Genomic DNA, 18485 nt, shown 5'->3' with positions numbered 1-18485 from the left:
AGAAGCAAGCCAATGAGCAACATTACATGGTTCTGCTCCAAACTCAACTGGAATATGAACCCAGGCAGTCAGGGCAACACAGCCAGGAGCAGAGGATAGTGTGGAAAGAGCTACACTGAGAAGGTGCAGGCTTTTCTGAGGTCCAGTTCACCCTGATGTCTTCTGGGGCTCTTAGAAGCAAAAAAAGAGATTCCTCAGTTATGCATAATAAAGATGTAAGACAGTCTGATCTCACAAGCACCGAAAATTCCATCTCCAGGGCAAAGAGCCTTTCTAAAAGAAAGGAGTTGAATTCTGCAGTATCTATTATTCTGTGACAGGTGGTAGAGAAAGAAGACAGGCTAGACTTTAGCTTCAGGGCATGAAGGGAACACGTCACAGCTCTGCTATTAAGAGGTAAACCAGGGTTGCTCTACCAAGCTAGTCACACACAAAGGGGGGGGGGCAAAAGAAAAAAAGGGGTGGGGGGAAGAGTTTCACTTGAAGAAGCTCATGTTTTCCTAATATCTTTGCTTTCTGCAGGGACCTCACAGAAGTGGGAGCACTGGGGAGTATATTAACCCCAAGTTGACACGACAGTAGAAATGTGTCACTCCCAGTCACAACCAATCCGTTAAAATGAATCAAAAATAACCCCGCCTGGCAAAGAAAAAGAAAAGGAGAGGAAGACAGTACTAAACCAGTATCTACCGGCACTACTAATCTCCGCCTCAAACCCAGGCCTCCAGCTGCAGTTGTTCCTAGTGACCAGGATTGTCGAAGCGATCCCACCGAATCTTGGGAAGCTGATTTTTAAAGAGGCCACCCAGAAACTGAGCCGTCAGTCTCCCGCGCACGCCCCAGCGCAGGCCGCTCCTCAGGCGGGTGCGCGTGCCCACCGGTCCTCCACCCGGCCACCACCAGCACCCTGCCACCAGCCCTCTGCCCGCGCCCCTCCGGCCCCGACCTGGTCCGCCCTCCTGGGCTTTCCAGCGCGGAGCCTGCATCCTCCCGGCCCCGCGCCTGGCCCGCTGGGGGTGGTGCTTCGGGCTGCGGGCCCCGAAGCGGCCGCCGCCGACGCCTCCGCGCGCAAGCCGACTGGACTGGGCTCCTGGAAGCCGGACGCGGGGACGCTGGCCTGTTATCTGGACCGGGGTGGGAGGAGGCGCCGACACCGGGGTCCCGCGGACGCCCTGTCACGCCCCCTACGCCGCACACCCGCGCCCCTCCCGCCCGCGGTCGCAGCGCTCGCCTTCGCCGCGGCCACCCCCTCGTCGCCGGGGCGGACACTGAGCCACCTGGCACTGCCTCCACCGCCACACCGCCCACGCAGCACCCCGCGAGCTCCGGCCTTACGCCACCCCCAGGGCAACCACGCTGGGTCCTGGGCAGCCCCAGAGACAATGGCTCACCCCGCCGCGCTTCTGGTCGGCCACACGGCTCCCCCTTTCCCTGGGCAGCGGATTTCACAGCTGCCCCGTTTCACAGAAGTGTAGACCGAGGCCGGGGAGATGACAGGCGAGAGGACCATGCGGAGAAACCCGGCTGCTAACAGGGTCCAGGAGGGTCCAGGTAAAAAAGGGCCAGAGACCCGCACAGAGAAGAGCCCGCTTTCCCGGGCACCGGAGTGGCCCCGGCCCGGTCCACTCGGCCTGCGGGATAGGGGCCTCCGCCCACGCCGTCCCTGTCGCCGCCTCCCCGGCCCTCTCGCGAAAGAGACAAAGAGCCGGCGCCCCAACCCGCCGAGCCCTGGCCGCTGGGGGCGGGAGGCCGGGGGATTTTTACCTTGAAACCATGGGCGGGCGCAGGGAAGGCGAGCTGACGGCGCCCGGGCCAAGCCGCCGCGCGCGGGGCGGCGCGGGCAGCGTGACACCGGCGTGGGTCGGGGATCCCGGTGCGAAGGTGCAGCGGCCCCGGCGAGAGCGCGCGGGGCCGGACCCGCGGGAGGGCGAGGGAGCGCCCGGCGCGCCGGGGTCGGCCGAGCGCGCAGGGCAGCGCCGCCGGGGCCGTCCGGCCACAGTTGCACTCACCGGATCGGAAGAAGGCCGCGATGTCGGCCAGGTCCTTGGCCGCCTCTTCGGCCCCCTCGCCAGCGCCGCCCCCGCAGCTCGAGCCCGCGGCGCTGGCCGCCGCGGCAGGGCCGGAGGACGCAGCGGGGGCGGCAGCGCCGCCGCTGCTGCCGCTCATGGCTGCGGCGGCGCCCGCGGCCGCGCCCGCCTCGGGCCCCGCGCCCCTAGCGCCGCGCGCCGCCCGCTCCGCGCCTGGCCTGGCGGCGCCGAGCACCCAGCTGCCCGCGCCCCGCGCGCGGACGCAGAGCCCCGGGGCGGCGGGCGGCGGCGGCGGCGGCTCGGCCCGAGGAGCGCGCCCACATAGACGAGGACTCCGCCCGGGAGCCGCGAGCCGGCCGCGGGGCGGGGGCGCGGAGCCACGGCCTCGGCGGCGCGGGCCGGAACGCGGGGAGCAACGCGCGCCGCGCCGGACACGCAGTCGCGAGGGCGGAGGCCCGTGGCCGGCAGGAGCTCCGGGATCACGGGCGCCGGCGGCAGCCGCGAGCCTCCATCTTGGTTCCAAATGGGGAAGGAAGGAGGGGGAGGGGGGAAATCACGGACGAGGGAACCCGGGTGAAAGGAAAAGGGAGAGCAGCGAAAGGAGAGGAAGGAAAAAAAAGAGGGGCTTCGGGAATTTCCGGCGAGCCTCGTCAGGGACCCGAGCGTGGGCTCGGCGGGTGGGCGGGGCCTAGAGGGAGGGCAGGGGCGGGGCCGCGCCGAGCTCCGGGACGCCCAGAGGGCCGGCGGGTGGCTGCAGGAACGTTCGCTCTGCGAGGTCTCCGCCCGGGCAGTTCCAAACCTCGAGAGGAGCCAAAACGCTCTGACCTAGCCAGGCAGACCTTCCCAGGTCGCGCATTACGTCCCCTGCCAGGGCTCCAGCTCCTGCACCGCGAATACCATCCTCAAGAGCTAGAGCCCTTTCATTCTTAGGTCGCCCGCGGGGACCCGTGACTGGATCACAGGCAGGGCTGGTGTGTCCCTCGCCGGCGCAGCGCGGGCACTGGCACGTAGGTGGAGCTCCATAATAGTTGTTGAATGATGAGCAGAGAGGTGGTGAAAACAGGTTATCTGCCCCAATCTCGGACGCCACAGTCTCCTCATCTATAAAACGAGACTCTCGGGGCTGGGGTTGTGGCTCAGTGGTAGAGTGCTCGCCTAGCATGTGTGAGGCACAGGGTTCCATCCTCAGCTCCACGTTAAAAATAAATAAGAAAAACAAAGGCATTGTGTCCATCTACAACTAAAAAAAATTTTTTTTTTTAAATGAGACTTCAGAGACTCTCCATCTCCCAAGCGTCCTTCGGTCTGACCTGGGACTCAGCTCCACTTCGCTCAGTCTTCCAAAACGTATGGGGAAAAGAATGATGGCTGGGAGACCAAAGGAAATGAACCTTTTTGGAAGATCCATTTCAAGTCAACATATGCAGAATATTCAAGTTAAAAAACGCCCATGTTGTGACTGCAAGCAGAATTAAGTGGTAAGTGTCAAAGGTTAAATGATCAAATGCTGGACAAACACGGAAACAACTTCCATCAAATTGTATACTATACATATATACTGAAAAATGGACAATTAAATGAATAGTGGATGGTGGCCACCAGGTCTTTTTAAATTTTTTTTTTAGTTGTAGATGGACACAGTATCTTCATTTTGTTTATTTATTTTTATGTAGCCCAGTGCCTCACAAGTGCTAGACAAGAGCTCTACCACTGAGCTACAATCCCTGCCCATCCACCAGGTTTTTACCTGTTGCAGGCAAACAGAGGGAGGCTAGAGCGGTCTGTGCAGTCCTGGATCAGAGCTGAAGTCATCAGTGTGAACTCTTGTTTGGCTTAGTAGAGCTACAGATGGATGTATAAAAAGGTCTATAGATATGTGTTTAAACACAGGGTAGTAACATGCATATATTTCCTTGCTCTGCCAGCTGAGTGGTCCTGCAGAGTACAACCAACACACATAGCACCCAGATCTTTTTAGTACCATTCTCCAAAGAAAGGAACCAGGACTCCTTAGGGAAATAACTGATTCTAGTCCAGGGACAGGAAATATTTAACATGAACATGGAGCATCCTGTTGTGTCAGAAGGTAAGGAAGTTCTCTCTCACACCCACCTAAAATGTTGGGGATTTTTGTTTTGTTTTGTTTTAATTAACAACGAGGATGGGGGTATGTCACAGCAGCCAACTGAAAGAGCTCCTAGTGGCCAAAGCCATAAAATTTGAGCAAGAAAATAAATAATGCACTCTTTGATTATAGCCAAAATTATGAAATAAATACCTACTGATATAAATAAATTATTAAGTAAATAAATAGGGGAGAATAAATAAATATTCCATGCACAAGAATTCAAAATAATTTATATCTATCCTGTGCCCTGGATGAGATAAAATAGAACTCCCTATTCCTTGACTATGGGCTGCGCACAGGAACTTCCTTCCAAAGAGTACAAAATGAAAAGGAGGGGAAAGGGTAAGCTTATAAGGGAGAAAGGTGACCAACACTACCTTGGGCAGGTAATTAAGGTGAACATCAGAAGCAATGAGTCTTGTTGATAGCATGGACCCTTGATATGATGTGATAAAAATGGTGTTTTATTTCTGTGTCCTTCTTCCCAAAAGCCCATAACTCCTGTCTAATAATGAGAAAAACATAAGAGGAATCCCAATTGAAAGCCAGTCTATAACCTACCTGACCTGCACAACCCCAGACTATCAAAGTCATCAAAAAATAAGCCAAGTCTGAGAAACTGTCACAACCATGAGGTTCCTAAGAAAATACAAGAACTAAATATTATGTAGTGTTCTTGATGGGATCCTGGAACCAGAAACTGCATAAGGTAAAAGCTTAAGAAAATCAGAAAGTCAGAATAGCATATGGACTTTAGTTAATAATAATGAATCAATATTGCTTCTTTAATTGTGAGAAATGTACCCTCCTAATAAAAGATGACAGTAATAGGGGAAGCCAAGAATAGGGTATATTGGAACTCTCTAAACAACTTTTTAAATGAATGTCAATCTATTTAAGAGAAAATTTTGTTTTTAAAGTTCTTTGTTGTTGTTTTGTTTTTGTTTTTTGTGTGTTTTTCAGGGGATTGAACTCAGGGGCACTTGCCACCCTTTTTCTTTTTTACTTTGAGACAGAGTCTCAATAAGTGGCTTAGGCCCTCACTAAGTGGCTAAGGCTAGTCTCAACCTTGGGATCCTCCTGTCTCAGCCTCCTGAGTTCCTAGAATTATGAAGTTTTATTTTTAACTGGATGGTCAATCTTAAAAAAAAAAAAAAAAAAAAAAAAAAAAAAAAAAAGCAATAGACCCAAATTCACCAACAGTCAATGTTTCTTTTTCTTCTTTTTCTCTTGGTTAATTTCTATCTCCAGTTATCATTCTTGTTCAGGGAAAATCCAAACTCTGGTGCTTTCTTTGTGTTTTGAGTGCTTTCCCCCTCCTGTTTACCCCCCAGGCTTGTAGCTGAGCTCCCAGAGGTTTTCCAAGTGGGAACAGGAAGGCCATACCTGGTTGCTTGTCATCCTAATTCATGCTGGCATGCCTGTTCCTCCAACCCACAGCCTGCCTGAATTGCAGGCATTGCTAAGGCCATGCCTCAGCGGTTGCTCCTCATCCAACCATGGGAACTCTGAGGTCTGCTGGCAGTCAGTGCCCCTTCTGAGCTACTCCCAGCCACCCTGGAAAATACTCAGCTGCTCACAGGCATGCTCTGACCCCAGCCTGCCCAGCCCTAGAAAGGAAGAACAAGATCTCTGCTCTCAGATCCCTCAAACCTAGCTGGGTACAGGCTTTCATGTCAGGGTTTAATGCTCTCTATCTCCACCACCAACCCAAATTGAAGAATGAAAAAAATATAGATAAATAGGGATATGGAAATGACAGGGGGAAAAAACCTCACTCCAGCTTCACAATGCTTTATTCCATTTCTACTGTTTTCAGCATAACTTTTGTGCTCTTTAAGAGACAGTTTTTATTATTCAACAAATTTTTGCTGGGCGCAATGGCGCATGCCTGTAATTTCAGCTGCTCAAGAGGCTAAGGCAGGAGGATTTCAAGTTCAAAGCCAGCCTGGGCAGCTTAACAAGTCCTTGCCTCAAAACACAATTTAAGAAAGGCCTGGGGTATATCTCAGTAGTAGAGCACTTGCCTAGCATGCACAAGACCCTGGGTTCAATCCCCAGTGTTTCTTAAAACTCAGAAGCCAAGTGCCAACCTATTTCCCTTTACATCCCTCCCATAATAACCCCATATTTTGGATAGTAAATACAGAACCCCCTCACTGCCACCAAAATAAAATGATTGAGAAAGGTCAAGAATTTGAAAAAATAAAAAAAAATTGGCAGTACCCTGCTGATGGTACCTGGGAAGTTACAAGTAGAAAAGGCTAGCCCATTTTCAAGGATTGCTTGGGCCCGTGGGAGTGAGGAGTGGGGGTAGGGAGTGTTCAGAATGAGCCTGACGGAGAAGGTGACTGTGTGGTAATAACCACTGAGGGTGTTGGGGATCAGGGCAGGAGAGATAGTTGGTGTATATTTGGGCACTAATGGGTCTCTAGTCTTGGGACCCAGATTCTGGTCAATTCTTCTATCTGAGGTAGTCAGCTCCAAAAAAGTGATGAAAGACTTGTGCCCCGGTGTGGGACACACATGCAGATTCACCAGATTGCAATAAGAGAAAAAGGCTGCACACAGGGTTTTCCCTTTCTTCCATCTGAGCATGTGCAAGGGATCTAAACAGGGTTTCATGACAGCTGCTGTTGATCCTACCCAACCTTCAAAATTCAGCTCGAATTCCATCCCCTTTTGTGAAGCTCCTACATAACTCAAATTGATCTTTCCTGTCTCTGGATTCTGCAGCACTAGGTATTTTGGCATTTAATCATGCACTGAATTGTATTATTCACATCTTTCATGTTCAATGTCTTGCCTACAAGATGCAGAGATCCTTTTCAATCAGTACACAGGTACTCATGTGCCTAGAACCCACACAAGGCCCAAAGGCATGAAGTGAAATGTGGACTGACAGCTAAGACAGACACTAAAGGGTGTCCATCAATATCCTTTCTTTCCTTCTTATCAGACCTATACTCAGCTAAAAAAAAAAAAAAAAAAGCCCTACATTTCCCAACTCTGGTAGCCACATGACAGGGTGCTAACCAATGAGACATAAATGGAAAGGGTGGGGTAGGGATCACAGGAAAGGAACAGGATCCAGGTAAGCATGACTTTTGTCCTTTTTCCTCTCCCTTTGGAAGAGGAACAGGAAACACAGACAAGGTGCTGGAGGTGAAGAGTTCACTGTGTGACTGTGAGACAGAGCACATAGTGCAGATGTCTGAGTGAGCAGCCTACCTCCAGACTTCCTGTTGCATAAGAAAAAGAAGAGCCTGACTTAGGTGCTCTATAGTGGGTATTCAAATATATGCAGTCAAAACTCACTCCTACCTGATAGGCCAGCCATGGTTCTTTATCAGTGTTTCTCGACTCTTCCATCAAAAACACCCAGAAAGTAGGGGAGAAGGAAGAAACAGGAAAAACTTCTACCTTCAGGGGTCTGGGAGGGAAACCAGAGCAGTCACCACTTAACAAGTCGTCCAAGTTGCTGACTTTTCCTAAAAAATGAATGTGAATTTTTTCCTTCTCCTCATATATCTGTATTTATTTTAATAAAAAATAATATTTTAAGTTTTTTACCAGTTGGTATGGATGAAATTATGCCCCTTCTACCCAAAAACATGTTGAAGTCCTAACTCCCAGTACCTTAAAATATGACTTTATTTGAAAATAGGATCATTGCAAGATGTAATTATTTAAGAATGAGGTCAAACTGCAGTAATTCACTATGACTAGTGTCCATATAAGAAAATGGCCATGTGAGGACAGAGGCACACAGGAAGAATGTTATGTGAAGTTGGAGGATTGGGACAATGTTTCTGTAAGCCAAAGGATCCCCAAAATTGCTGGCAAACCACCAGAAGCAAGGAAGAAGTAAAGAAGGATTTCCCTACAGTTTTCAGAGGGAGCATGGCCCTACCTACACTTGATTTCAGACTTCTAGCCTCCAGAACTCTGAAGCAATAAATTTCTGTTGCTTTAAGCCACCCAGTTTATTATACTTTCAGTTACAGCAACCTTTCTATAACTAATGCATGAGCTAACGTATTTATCTAGTCCTCCAAATTTTCTAATGAAATTCATTCTAAGGAGAGATTATATGTTGGTCTTATGAATATTGTTTGGGCGTGTTGGGTAAGAAAAACATTGCAGAGGAATGTGGAGAATTATAACTTGAGTGGTTGTAAGAATAATACAACGATACTATAGATGTGAGAACATTCTATGAAAATGTCCAGGTGATAACTTGACCTCTGGCCAGAAGTTGGAACTTGTTTTCTGTTACTATAACAAAATACCTGAGTCTGAATATAAAGAAAAGAAATTAATTTAGCTCATAGGGTTGGAAGCTAAAAGTCCAAGACTGGGAACTTCATTGATTTGGCCTTAGGTGAACGCCCTCCTGGCTGCGTCATATCATGGTGGGTGAAATCTTGGCAGGAACACACATAAGAAGGAGAGATCCCACAGTGAGATGGTAACCAAAGAGACCAGGGAGGGAACAGTCTTGCTCTTTTATGACAACCTCTCCTGGAGAGCTAATCATGATCCCATGAGAACTTCTTCCAAGGGCAGTGCCTCCAAATGACCTAACCACCTTGCACTAACCACCCCCTTCTTAAAGGCTGCACACCTCTTCTCAACACTGCCACACTACAGATTGAGCTTCCAACACAAGAACTTCTGGGGGACACACTTAACTCGCATCCAACCAGAGTGGAACCCTAGCTCTAAATTTGATCTCAGGAACATAAAGCTTCCTGAAGTTTCTAGACCTGACTAGTTTATCAAGGAGAAGAGGGTAAAAAGTGGGTAGCCATGGGACGCAGGGCTGAGTTTCTATGCCATATGTTGTGTAACCTGGGTGGAGGCTGGACTCAGAGTGCCTGAAACTCCCCAGTTGATCCTGAGCCAAATTAAGGGGCATGGATGAAGAGGAGCCCACCCCTAAGTCCAGAGCATTTCATTCCACCAAGGCAATGCTAAGTCAACTCACAAATGACTCCAACTTAACCTGGATTCTTGGATTTCCTTGATTTTGAGTGACCGCTAAGCCAGAAAGGTCCAAGACAGAGCCCTACTTGCTCTGTTCTAAACCTGTATTCACAGACATGAGGCCCCAAGAATTGCTGCCTGGCCTTCAGGGATGATTGGAAGAATCCTTGGGGCCCCTTCACATTGGTGTTTTTTCCAGGCATTGAAATATCTCTGAATATACAAATTAAGCAGAGAAGACTGGGTAAGACACTGAAGAGGGAATAGATGGGATGAACCTTGGAAAGAAATAGCGGGTAGCTGGGCTCAGTGATGCACACCTGTAATCCCAGCAGCTTGAGATGATGAGGCAGGAGGGTTGTGAGTTCAAGGCCAGCCTCAACAACTTAGCAGGCCCTAACTACTGAGCAAGACCCTGTCTTTAAATAAAATATAAAAAAGGACTGGGGATGTGGCTCAGTGGTTAAGCGTCCCTGGGTTCAAGTCCCCAGTACAACAAAACAAAACAAAAATGGGATGGAATTTGGGAGCATTTGAGGTGTATGGGAGGAAAGGGGTGTGTGTGTACAAATACTGCCATACTTTTGCCTGCCTGCCTTTGAGTTTGGAGCTGATGAAGATCCTGATGTGGTAGCAGGAAAACTCAGCAATATGGTGGTGGGGGGACTAGATATAGATAAATTTGACTCAGAAATGAACTCAAATTTGGAAGTTGCAAAATTTTATTATTTCTTGAATATAAATGAGACAAAGGAGTAGAAGAAATGACCGTATCTGTATTTACTACTGTAGCTTCGAATCGATCAATGTTCCAGACTCATTTTTTAAGAACTGCTGACTTTCTGTTCCCTGCCCAAAATTTAAGGAATTCCAAATTAACCCCCCCTACCTGGCTCAAATATGCAGGATCTAAAATTGTACCTGGGGAGATTCTTTCCCTTGGATCCTGGAAAACTTGTGGTCTTCAAGATTTCTCTTTAAAGGATAAATACTCCTGGGAGTGCTAACACCTTAAAGCTTTATCACTGATTACCTTATAGAGAAGATTAGGGGATTAGCCAAGCATTAGCTCAGAGTAATGCGGGATAAAAGAAGGAAAAGAGCAATGGAAGGCACACACACATGAAAAACCCCTGCTGTGCTCTCTCAAGGAGCCAGTCTTGCTGCTTCTGTCCAGTGCAGAATTTGAGAAGGTCTTCCCTGGTTCATTTGCAGGAGTGGCAGGATTTTTATATTTTACTCACTGAATCTTCAGGTCTTCCATCATGAACAAGAAGCAATGTGAAAACTCCATATCCAGTTACGAGCTATTCTAGAAGTCTGATTTATTTATGCAATAAACTTATATTGAGCCCCTGCTATGTGGCAGACACTCTTTAAGGACTAGGATCACAAGAGTGAACAAGACAAGTCAATCGTCTTGCTTCACGCAGCTTACTTTCTAGTGAGGGTCAAGTGTGTCAGCCAACATAAGTAAAGTGCATCCTGGATAAATGAAAATAAGTTCAACAGAAAAGAATAAGACAGGAAAGGGGAAGAGAAGTCTGGGGGATAGAGCAATGAGCAGCATTAGACATGACACTGGAGCAAGATGAGAAAGAGGCCCGGGGGAAGGGGACTGGGGGGAGCAGAAACAGTGAGGGCAAGGCCCCAAGGCAAGGGTCAGCCCTGCTATTTGAGGAACATAGGAAGGGCACAGTAGTTGTGTGTTGGGGAACAATAGGAGATGTGTTTGGTGGGGTACAGGAACCCCAACACTTTAAACCCCCTCGGTGCTTTTAAGGACTCTGCCTTTTCATTAGAATGAGATGGGGGGTGTGGATCATTGTGTGGAAAGATTCTAAGTGCTTTTAGTTTGAAAGTAGATTATGCAGACTCCTCAGAATGTTAGGAAATGAAGCCAAAGCTTGTTAAAAGCTTGGCAAAAGCTAGAAGCTAGCTGCTGTCATCTCCCAGAGATGCCTGTGGACTTAGGACCACTGTAGTCACTAATGGGACCCCATGGCACAGACGACTGGAAGAGCAGAGACATGCACTAGTGGAGGTAACAGGAAGGAAGCCCTATGGGACTGGGGCCCAACATTGTGGACATCTCCAGGGTTGACCTCATGTGTCCCAAGCCACAGCTCACAAGCCAAGGGACCTGCCCATAGGCCTCCCTCCCCCTCCTCCTACCAAACTGCCAAGTCTCAGGAACCTAAAGAGGAGAATACAGGCCCGACAGGAGAATCACTTCTTAGAAAGCACCTGGGACCTTAGTTCGCTTACTGTTTGTTTATCAGGGCAAGATCATGAACTACACAAAGCAACAAGGAAACCTAATCAGAGGTGGATTTCTCTTGAAAACCAGTGTTCTTGGCTATCTTCTTCTGGAGATGTCAGGGTAAATATTCTAATGGAGAAAAAGAAGCCCCAGTAAAAACTGATTTTCAGTCCCAGCCCTGATGCTGATCCTGGGCAAGTGAATTTGAGAAACTGATCTTGCCTGCCTGAACCCTGCCTTTGGGAAAAGCATTCTCGGAGTTGTTGGTTATTTCACGGAAAACCCATCTGCCCCTCCTCCATCTCTACCTCCCTTCATTGAGGGTAAGAGCATCACAAGGCAAGCCAGACTGAACATGGAGCAAGGAGCAAGGAGTGGGCACCTGGGCAGCAGGTGGAGGGTCCGGAGCAGAAGGGAGCAGGTGGAGACCCGATCACCACCTTTTGTCTGGACTCTGCACTGGGCGCTTTTACAAACAAATCCCTTTTCCTGACATTAGCTGGGTGGTCTGTAACTCCAAGCACCTCAGAAAATGAGTTCCAAGGGATAGTTCTAGGCAACAGATTCTCACTGAGCAGATAACTGTGGCTCAGGAGCAGAGTTGGGGAGGGCAGAGAGCCCCTCTCCACATCCTGGGACAGAATATCTCACAGTCAGATAGCTAAGGAGCAATAACCTGCGTTTTCTCAAGGATTGTCCCTGTGGGCCCCCTGCGGGTAGGGAGGCCCACAGATTAATAAGCCTTTTAAAGGATACAGTGAGTCTGAGGATGACCAAGCATTTGAATGACCCTCAGCCCTGACCTCTGGCCCCCTGTTGGTTTGCCAGATTTAAGCATCAGTTGAACTCTCCCCAATCTCTCCAGCTCGAGTCAGTCAGGAAAATGCAGTGGAGATGCCTGGAAGCGTGTGCAGGGATTCACACCCACCCCTGCACCATGTATCACGACCCTCTCCACATCCCCACTCCCTCCTTCTCCCTTCTTCTCTTGAAGACCCCACTGGCTGCCCCTCTGCCTCTGGACAAGCAAGGTAACCCAACCCTCCTGAGGTGATGTGGTGCTATGTTGAGAATGCCTCTCTTGTCCAGGATGGGGCGACAGAAAAATCAGGTCAGGAAGGAGACATGACCTGGGGCCCTGTCCTTGCCCTCTGCTCCCCGCTGGACTCTATGGAATGTTCCTAAGGAGCCGTGCTAGAGAGGACAATGCTCATGGGAGTCATGGAGCAGTGATGGAGCATCCAGTTGGTTATAGCTTACTGTCCTACCTGGAACCCAAGGTCATGTATAGAGGCTCCATCCTTTCTTTGTAATTCCAAAATCTCAAAGTTCTGAAAACTAGTGTTTTTTGCAATTCACTGGGGGGGCAAAAAATACAACATCACATAAGGTCATGTATTTTATCCCATCTAGGTCCAATCATAGTATGTTTACAGCAGGACTATGAAAGAGTGTGATTGTGGGATGCTAATATTTAGAGGACACAAACTATGCTACTTTTCCATATCTGAGAAAATGTTTAATTTTAATGAACTTCAGAAAGTTCAGAATTCTTAAGTCCATCTGACTCCTCAGGTTTTTGTTTATTTGTTTTTTCCTTTCGGTACTGAGGATTAAACTAAAGCATGCTCTACAACTGAACCACATACCAATCCTTTTTATTTTTTATTTTGAGACAGGATCCCACTAAGTTCTTAGGGTATTGCTAAGTTGCTGAGGCTGGCCTTGAACTTGCAATCCTCCTGCCCCAGCCTCCTGAGTTGCTGGGATTACAGGTGTACACCACCATGCCCAGTCATCTCTCAAGGTTTTGGATAGGGAATTGTGGACATAAAGACTGTGTACAAAGAGTCAATAGGCACATGAAAAGATGCAGAATCACATTAGCCACCAGGAAAATGCAAACAGGACCACAATGAGATACCGCTTCATACCCACTAGAATGATTGAAATAAAAAGACAATGACAAGTGATCAAGATATAGAGAAACTGGAACCCTCATCCCTTTCTGGTGGGAATGTAAAACAGTGCAGCTTCTTTAGAAAACAGTTTGGAAGTTACCATATGAGGTAGCTATTCTACTCCTAAGTATACATCCAAGAGAAATGAAAATATGTGCCCACAAAAACATACACACAGATGTTCATAGCAGTGTTACTGACAATAGCCAAAAAGTGGAAACAACCCAAACGTTCATCAACTGATGAATGGATAAAGAAAAAAAAATTTTTATCTATGCAATGGAATATTATTCAGTTATAAAAAGCAATGGGTTACTGATATATTCTATAACATGAATATGGCATGATACCATTATGCTAAGTGAAAAAAAAGTGAAAAGAAAAGGACAAACACTGAATCGGTAAATCCATGGAGACAGAAAGTAGACTAGTGATTGCCAAGGACTGGAGAGGAAGGAAAGGGGAATAACTCTGTGTACAGGGCTTCTTTGAGAGGGGATGCAAATGTTCTAAAATTAGATTGTGACAAAGGTTGCACAACATTGTGAATATCCTAAAATCATTAAATCGTACACTTTATATAGGAGAATATATGTTATGTGCTTATACATCAATAGAACTGTTTAGGCATAAATAAAAACCCAATCTGATTGAGTAGGGCTGTAGCTAATTCAACACATGGCAATAGAATGTGAGGGAATCTCAGAAAATTCTCAGACCCTAATGTAAATGATAAAAAGGTCAAACTGTCCAGAAGCAGGCTGCTGCAGTAGACAAGTCCTCAGATAAGATTCTTCCCAGTAGGCAAATGTACCACCAACCACAAGATTCAGGAATCTGATCATGAACCTCACCATCCTTAACTGCAGGCCTCCTGGGACCGCTTGGGAATCTCTCATGGCAGGTGCTGTTCTTGATTGACTGCAATGCATGGCTCTGCCCCTCAAGTAACCAGGGCATAGGGATGCCTTACCCACTTTCCTAAAGGAGAGGAGACATGTGGCACTTGTTTTATGTAGGGCATGTGGCTGGGGGTGACATTCACTCTTCAGGCAAGTGCCCAAGAAGTTGCAAAATGACAGAAGATGATAGTAACAAAACCAGAGAAGCGTTGGAATTCCTAGTGATTGTGGAATATGAAGCTAATAAATGGCTCTTAAAATGGCTCTCGACATACTTTCTGGATGCAGTGGCTTAGTTGTGACAACCCATAGCTAACAAGGGAGGAAGTCAGGAGAATGAGTACCAGCCTCTCTCTCCTCCCCACCTTGCATCTCTGCTGGTGCCTTCCATTGACTGCATCCATCCAGAGACCAGAAAGCTTTTGGGCCTGTGGATGAACCCCCATGGGTCAGCTTCCTGGGTCAGCAGGGTAAAGGAAGGCAGAGATTGGATCTGTGGGGCCAAAGGAGGACATAAGGTTCAATCATGAAATGCTCTAGCATTTGGGAGTCAAAGTTAGCCAATCGACCTTCACTAACTCTGCGTGGCGTTGCATGGAGTGCTAGGTGAGCAGACATAGTTAGAAAGGTAAGACCCAGTCACTTGGCAAGACAATTATGATTTTGAAACAGAATATATGCTCAAAAACATAGAAGATAAAGCCAAAAGAATTCATAGAAAGGAGAAAAATCTCTTATGCAGCGGAGTGGCAAGGGAAGAGTTCCTAGGTCAGAATTTTATTTGCTTTTGGTCAAAGGCCAAGACTCACAGTACAAACAATAAGTACAATACAATCTTTAAATAAACTGTTGAGACAAAACTATCCACATGGAATAAAGGGAAACTAGACTTCTGAGCATAGTCATCAGTATATATTTAGGAAGAGCTCCATGAGGAGGTGTCTGATCAGTCTGTTGCTGTGTCATTTGACTGATGCACCCCTAAACCAGTTGTCTTCCCTTTGCAAGGCACTGAAGAACTTGATTGCCTTGAGGAGCAAAACAGCAGAGTCAAGAGCAAGACTTTGGTGATCAAGGGCCTGAGTTTGAAAGGCTCTGTTTTTTCCCTACGTGTGCAACCTGGGAAATCTACTTCATCTCTTTGTATCTCCGTTTCCTCATCTGTAAAATAGAGGTGAAAAATAGTGCCTACCTGACAGTACTATTATAAAGATTTAAAACATGCAAAAAATCACTTTAAATGTGCTGGTGCTTTCTAGGTGATCATTATTGACTATTCTTCTTCTTCTTATTATTACTTGAATTGCCTACTCAAATTCATCCTAGCAAACTTCTGCTGTGGTTCCAGACACAGAGCTGAATCCAAGATCTTACAGAATTGAAAGGTACCACTGTTATCTATTTTCTTGCTCAGTACTGAGCACTGCTGGAAAAAAGATTATTTATAGGAAGTTCATATTATCTAGTTTTGTGATCAGGTTAAATTAGCTTTTCTACCTTGTAATGTAAAAGAGCAAGCTAAATTTGAGACTAGAGCCTATTTGAATATGACCTGGAAGTCTGTGTTTCCCAAATTTTCCTTTATAGATCAAATTGCACCAGGAGTTAATAAGTGTCATTGTTAGAAGGTTCCATGCTAAAATAAGTTTGAATAACTCAGGGTTAAAATAAAGTAAAGGAATTCTTTTAAGCAGATGTGCGCTTTGCATCTCAAGAGGGAAAGATCTACTATGGCATCTTCTGAATTTATCCAAGTGTTTAAACTTTCTTCTCATTGAACTGTTAAGACATGGAGAGAGACTTGGGAAACACTGGACTTAAAACTGGAAAAGAGGTTAAAACACAAACCTAGTCAACTACCTTTGGAAACCCAGTTATGGGATGGTGTCATGGAGGTGACATGATTTGATCTAGATCTTGAAGGGCAGGTGGGAATGACAAGGTGCAGAGCAGACCAGGCAAGAGAGTGGCATGATAAAGACAGAGATGCACGTGCAGAGAAGGTGGTGATTTCAGGACCTGTGCCAGATGATTCTGGGAGACAACTAGAGGCAATGTTGTGGCAGGACTTGACTACTACGTCAAGAACTTCGACACTCCAAGAGGTGATGGGGAGCCTCAGCTTGTGATGTGAGCAGCAAAGTAACATAATGAAAATTACTGAATTGGGGAAAATTAACCTAGCCAATATGAACTAAAGGAAGGTGAACTAAAGGAAGGGAACAGAGACGGGGCAAAATTAAGCAGCTATTTTGGTGTTCCAGATCAGAGCTTCCAACTGGTACACCCAGACTGGGCTACAAGTACGTGAATTTACTGGATGCTTATGCCCACCCCTGCAGCCTGCTGGGACCTGGCTGAAGCAGAGCCATTTTCCTCCATCCCTGATAACCCCATTGCACCAAGTGAACGGTGTTATTTTTATGTGTGCCATGATGCCAACAAGGTTGAAGAGCACTAGTCTAGTTATAAAGACCTGGTTGGGTCAATGACATTAGCAATGCAAAAAAAGGATAGCTGGCAGTTGCACTGTATGAAATAGATGCTCACACTTGTCTCTTCCTGCAGAAGGATAAAGCAAAAATCCACATTGTCCTCCAATGGCCAGAAGAATTTTTTTTTAATTTCAAATCTTTTTAAAAAATATTTTTTAGTTGTCGATGGATCTTTTATTTACTTATTTATGTGCAGTGCTGAGGATCGAGTGCTCTACCACTGAGTCACAACTCCAGCCCCAGAAGAATGGTTTTTAAACCCAGAAACTCCTAGAGGAAAAACAGGGATGACAACCAGAAACTTGTAACATCTCACAAAGAGGAATCCCCAAAGAATGTAGATCAAGTTAACTATCAGGGTTCAGAAAGAGCCTCTAACACTTGCTGTTGACTTAGGGTACTGGATAACATGTCTCTTTGCCTCTGTGCAAATGACCCCTCTCAAGTTGCAATATCCTTCACTGGGTATCCAGCAACCTATGTCTTACAAGGTGGGAGGTGATGTCGCCTATACCTTCCTTCCGGTTTGCTCCAAGATCAAAGGTTCTTCCCAAGTCAAGACTCAGGTAGCTACGCCCCACCTATAGAGGGAAGCTCTGGTTGTGTTCTGTCAGCAGCACTCTTCTCTGCTCAGCTCTCCACAGCAGTAGAGACGCAAGGAAAGAACTAAAACCTGTTACCTGAAATATATCATTTTGATTTTTTTCCCCAAGGTGGTGGGGCTGGCATTTGAAGCCATTTGAAAGCCACATTCTCTCTTCCTCTCACTCTTTGCATTCCAGTCACCATGTTGGTGACATCTTCTTGGTGCCTGTTGTCTTGCCTTCCTGTCTCTTCCACTCTCTTGGATGTTATCTAATTGGCATCCCCTTCTCTTTTTCTGTAGGCAAAATGAAGAAGCCAGTGCTAAGGTGAAAGTGAGACTGTATTGAACTACAGAGGAGCAGAAGGTCACCTTGCTGGAGTCCTTATTCTGGAAGTCTAGAAACCACCCCAGACAGAGTATTTGCAGATGCTATTACCCTGGAATCCTTTAATGAAGATTTAATGTTGTGCACACTGCCTTTATTGGGATTCATCTGCATTTGAAGATACTGGTCGCATGTTATTTAATTTCCCTATAATAAATAAAGATCCATGTGTTCACTGTTTGAGATTTTGGTAGTACGAAAGTTTGTCTCTGCTTCCTTTCCTGAAAGTTTGGTTGTGCTTCCTTTCCTGAGCTAATGCGAACTGTGTAACTCACGGTGTTTCTTTTTATACCTTGGAAGTCAAGGTGCTCACAAATGAAGTTATGTGCTTATTTGCACTAGTTTTACCAAAATTCCCCCCTTTTATGTGGCTTTTATTCATTTATCTTTATTTTCAAGAGTTTTTTCCTTCTCTGTTTATCTTAAGTTTCCTTGAGTTCTCTGAAGAAGCTTGGGGATAGATAGAAGCATGGATGGGTGGGTGGGTGGGTGGGTAAATGATATATAGATAGATGTAGACACACACACACCAATTGGACTCAACTCTGAGTCAGGGAAAGATAGACTCCAGCTGAGTTTCCTTCCTTTCTGACCTTCCTTTGTACCATGAACCTACCTTGTCTTTCATTGATCCAGTGCTTTCTATTTCTTTCAAAATTGTGAAAGGCTGTGTACCATAGTAACTAAGTATGGTTCTGGAATTGGAGTCAGGTTCAAATTCCAACTTAGCTACTGTGTCTGTATAAACA

General features: G+C 46.7%; 1 protein-coding gene and 1 long non-coding RNA gene across 5 annotated transcripts in view; one reads left to right on the top strand and one right to left on the bottom strand.

Annotated features, from left to right (window-relative positions):
* The window catches only part of Trio (trio Rho guanine nucleotide exchange factor), a 322610-nt gene extending 319937 nt beyond the window's left edge, over positions 1–2673 (bottom strand). The window contains exon 1 of one of the 4 annotated variants that reach the window (XM_047555755.1): positions 2010–2673. In XM_047555755.1, the coding sequence (XP_047411711.1) occupies positions 2010–2166 (157 nt within the window). In that variant the 5' untranslated portion in view covers positions 2167–2673. The remainder of the gene's footprint in view (positions 1–2009) is intronic. The other 3 variants (XM_047555754.1, XM_047555752.1, XM_047555751.1) reach the window with 3 other exon arrangements.
* Positions 719–17899, top strand: LOC124986926 (uncharacterized). The gene is made up of 3 exons (XR_007109118.1): positions 719–1551; positions 3296–3505; positions 17652–17899. It is a non-coding gene; the product is annotated as an uncharacterized LOC124986926 (long non-coding RNA).
* Positions 17900–18485: the final 586 nt, after the last annotated feature.

Source organism: Sciurus carolinensis, chromosome 6 (genome assembly GCF_902686445.1).
Source record: "Sciurus carolinensis chromosome 6, mSciCar1.2, whole genome shotgun sequence".
Lineage (NCBI taxonomy): Eukaryota > Metazoa > Chordata > Mammalia > Rodentia > Sciuridae > Sciurus > Sciurus carolinensis.
The sequence above is the reverse complement of the archived record's forward strand: the minus strand, read 5'-3'. Positions and strand labels throughout refer to the sequence as shown.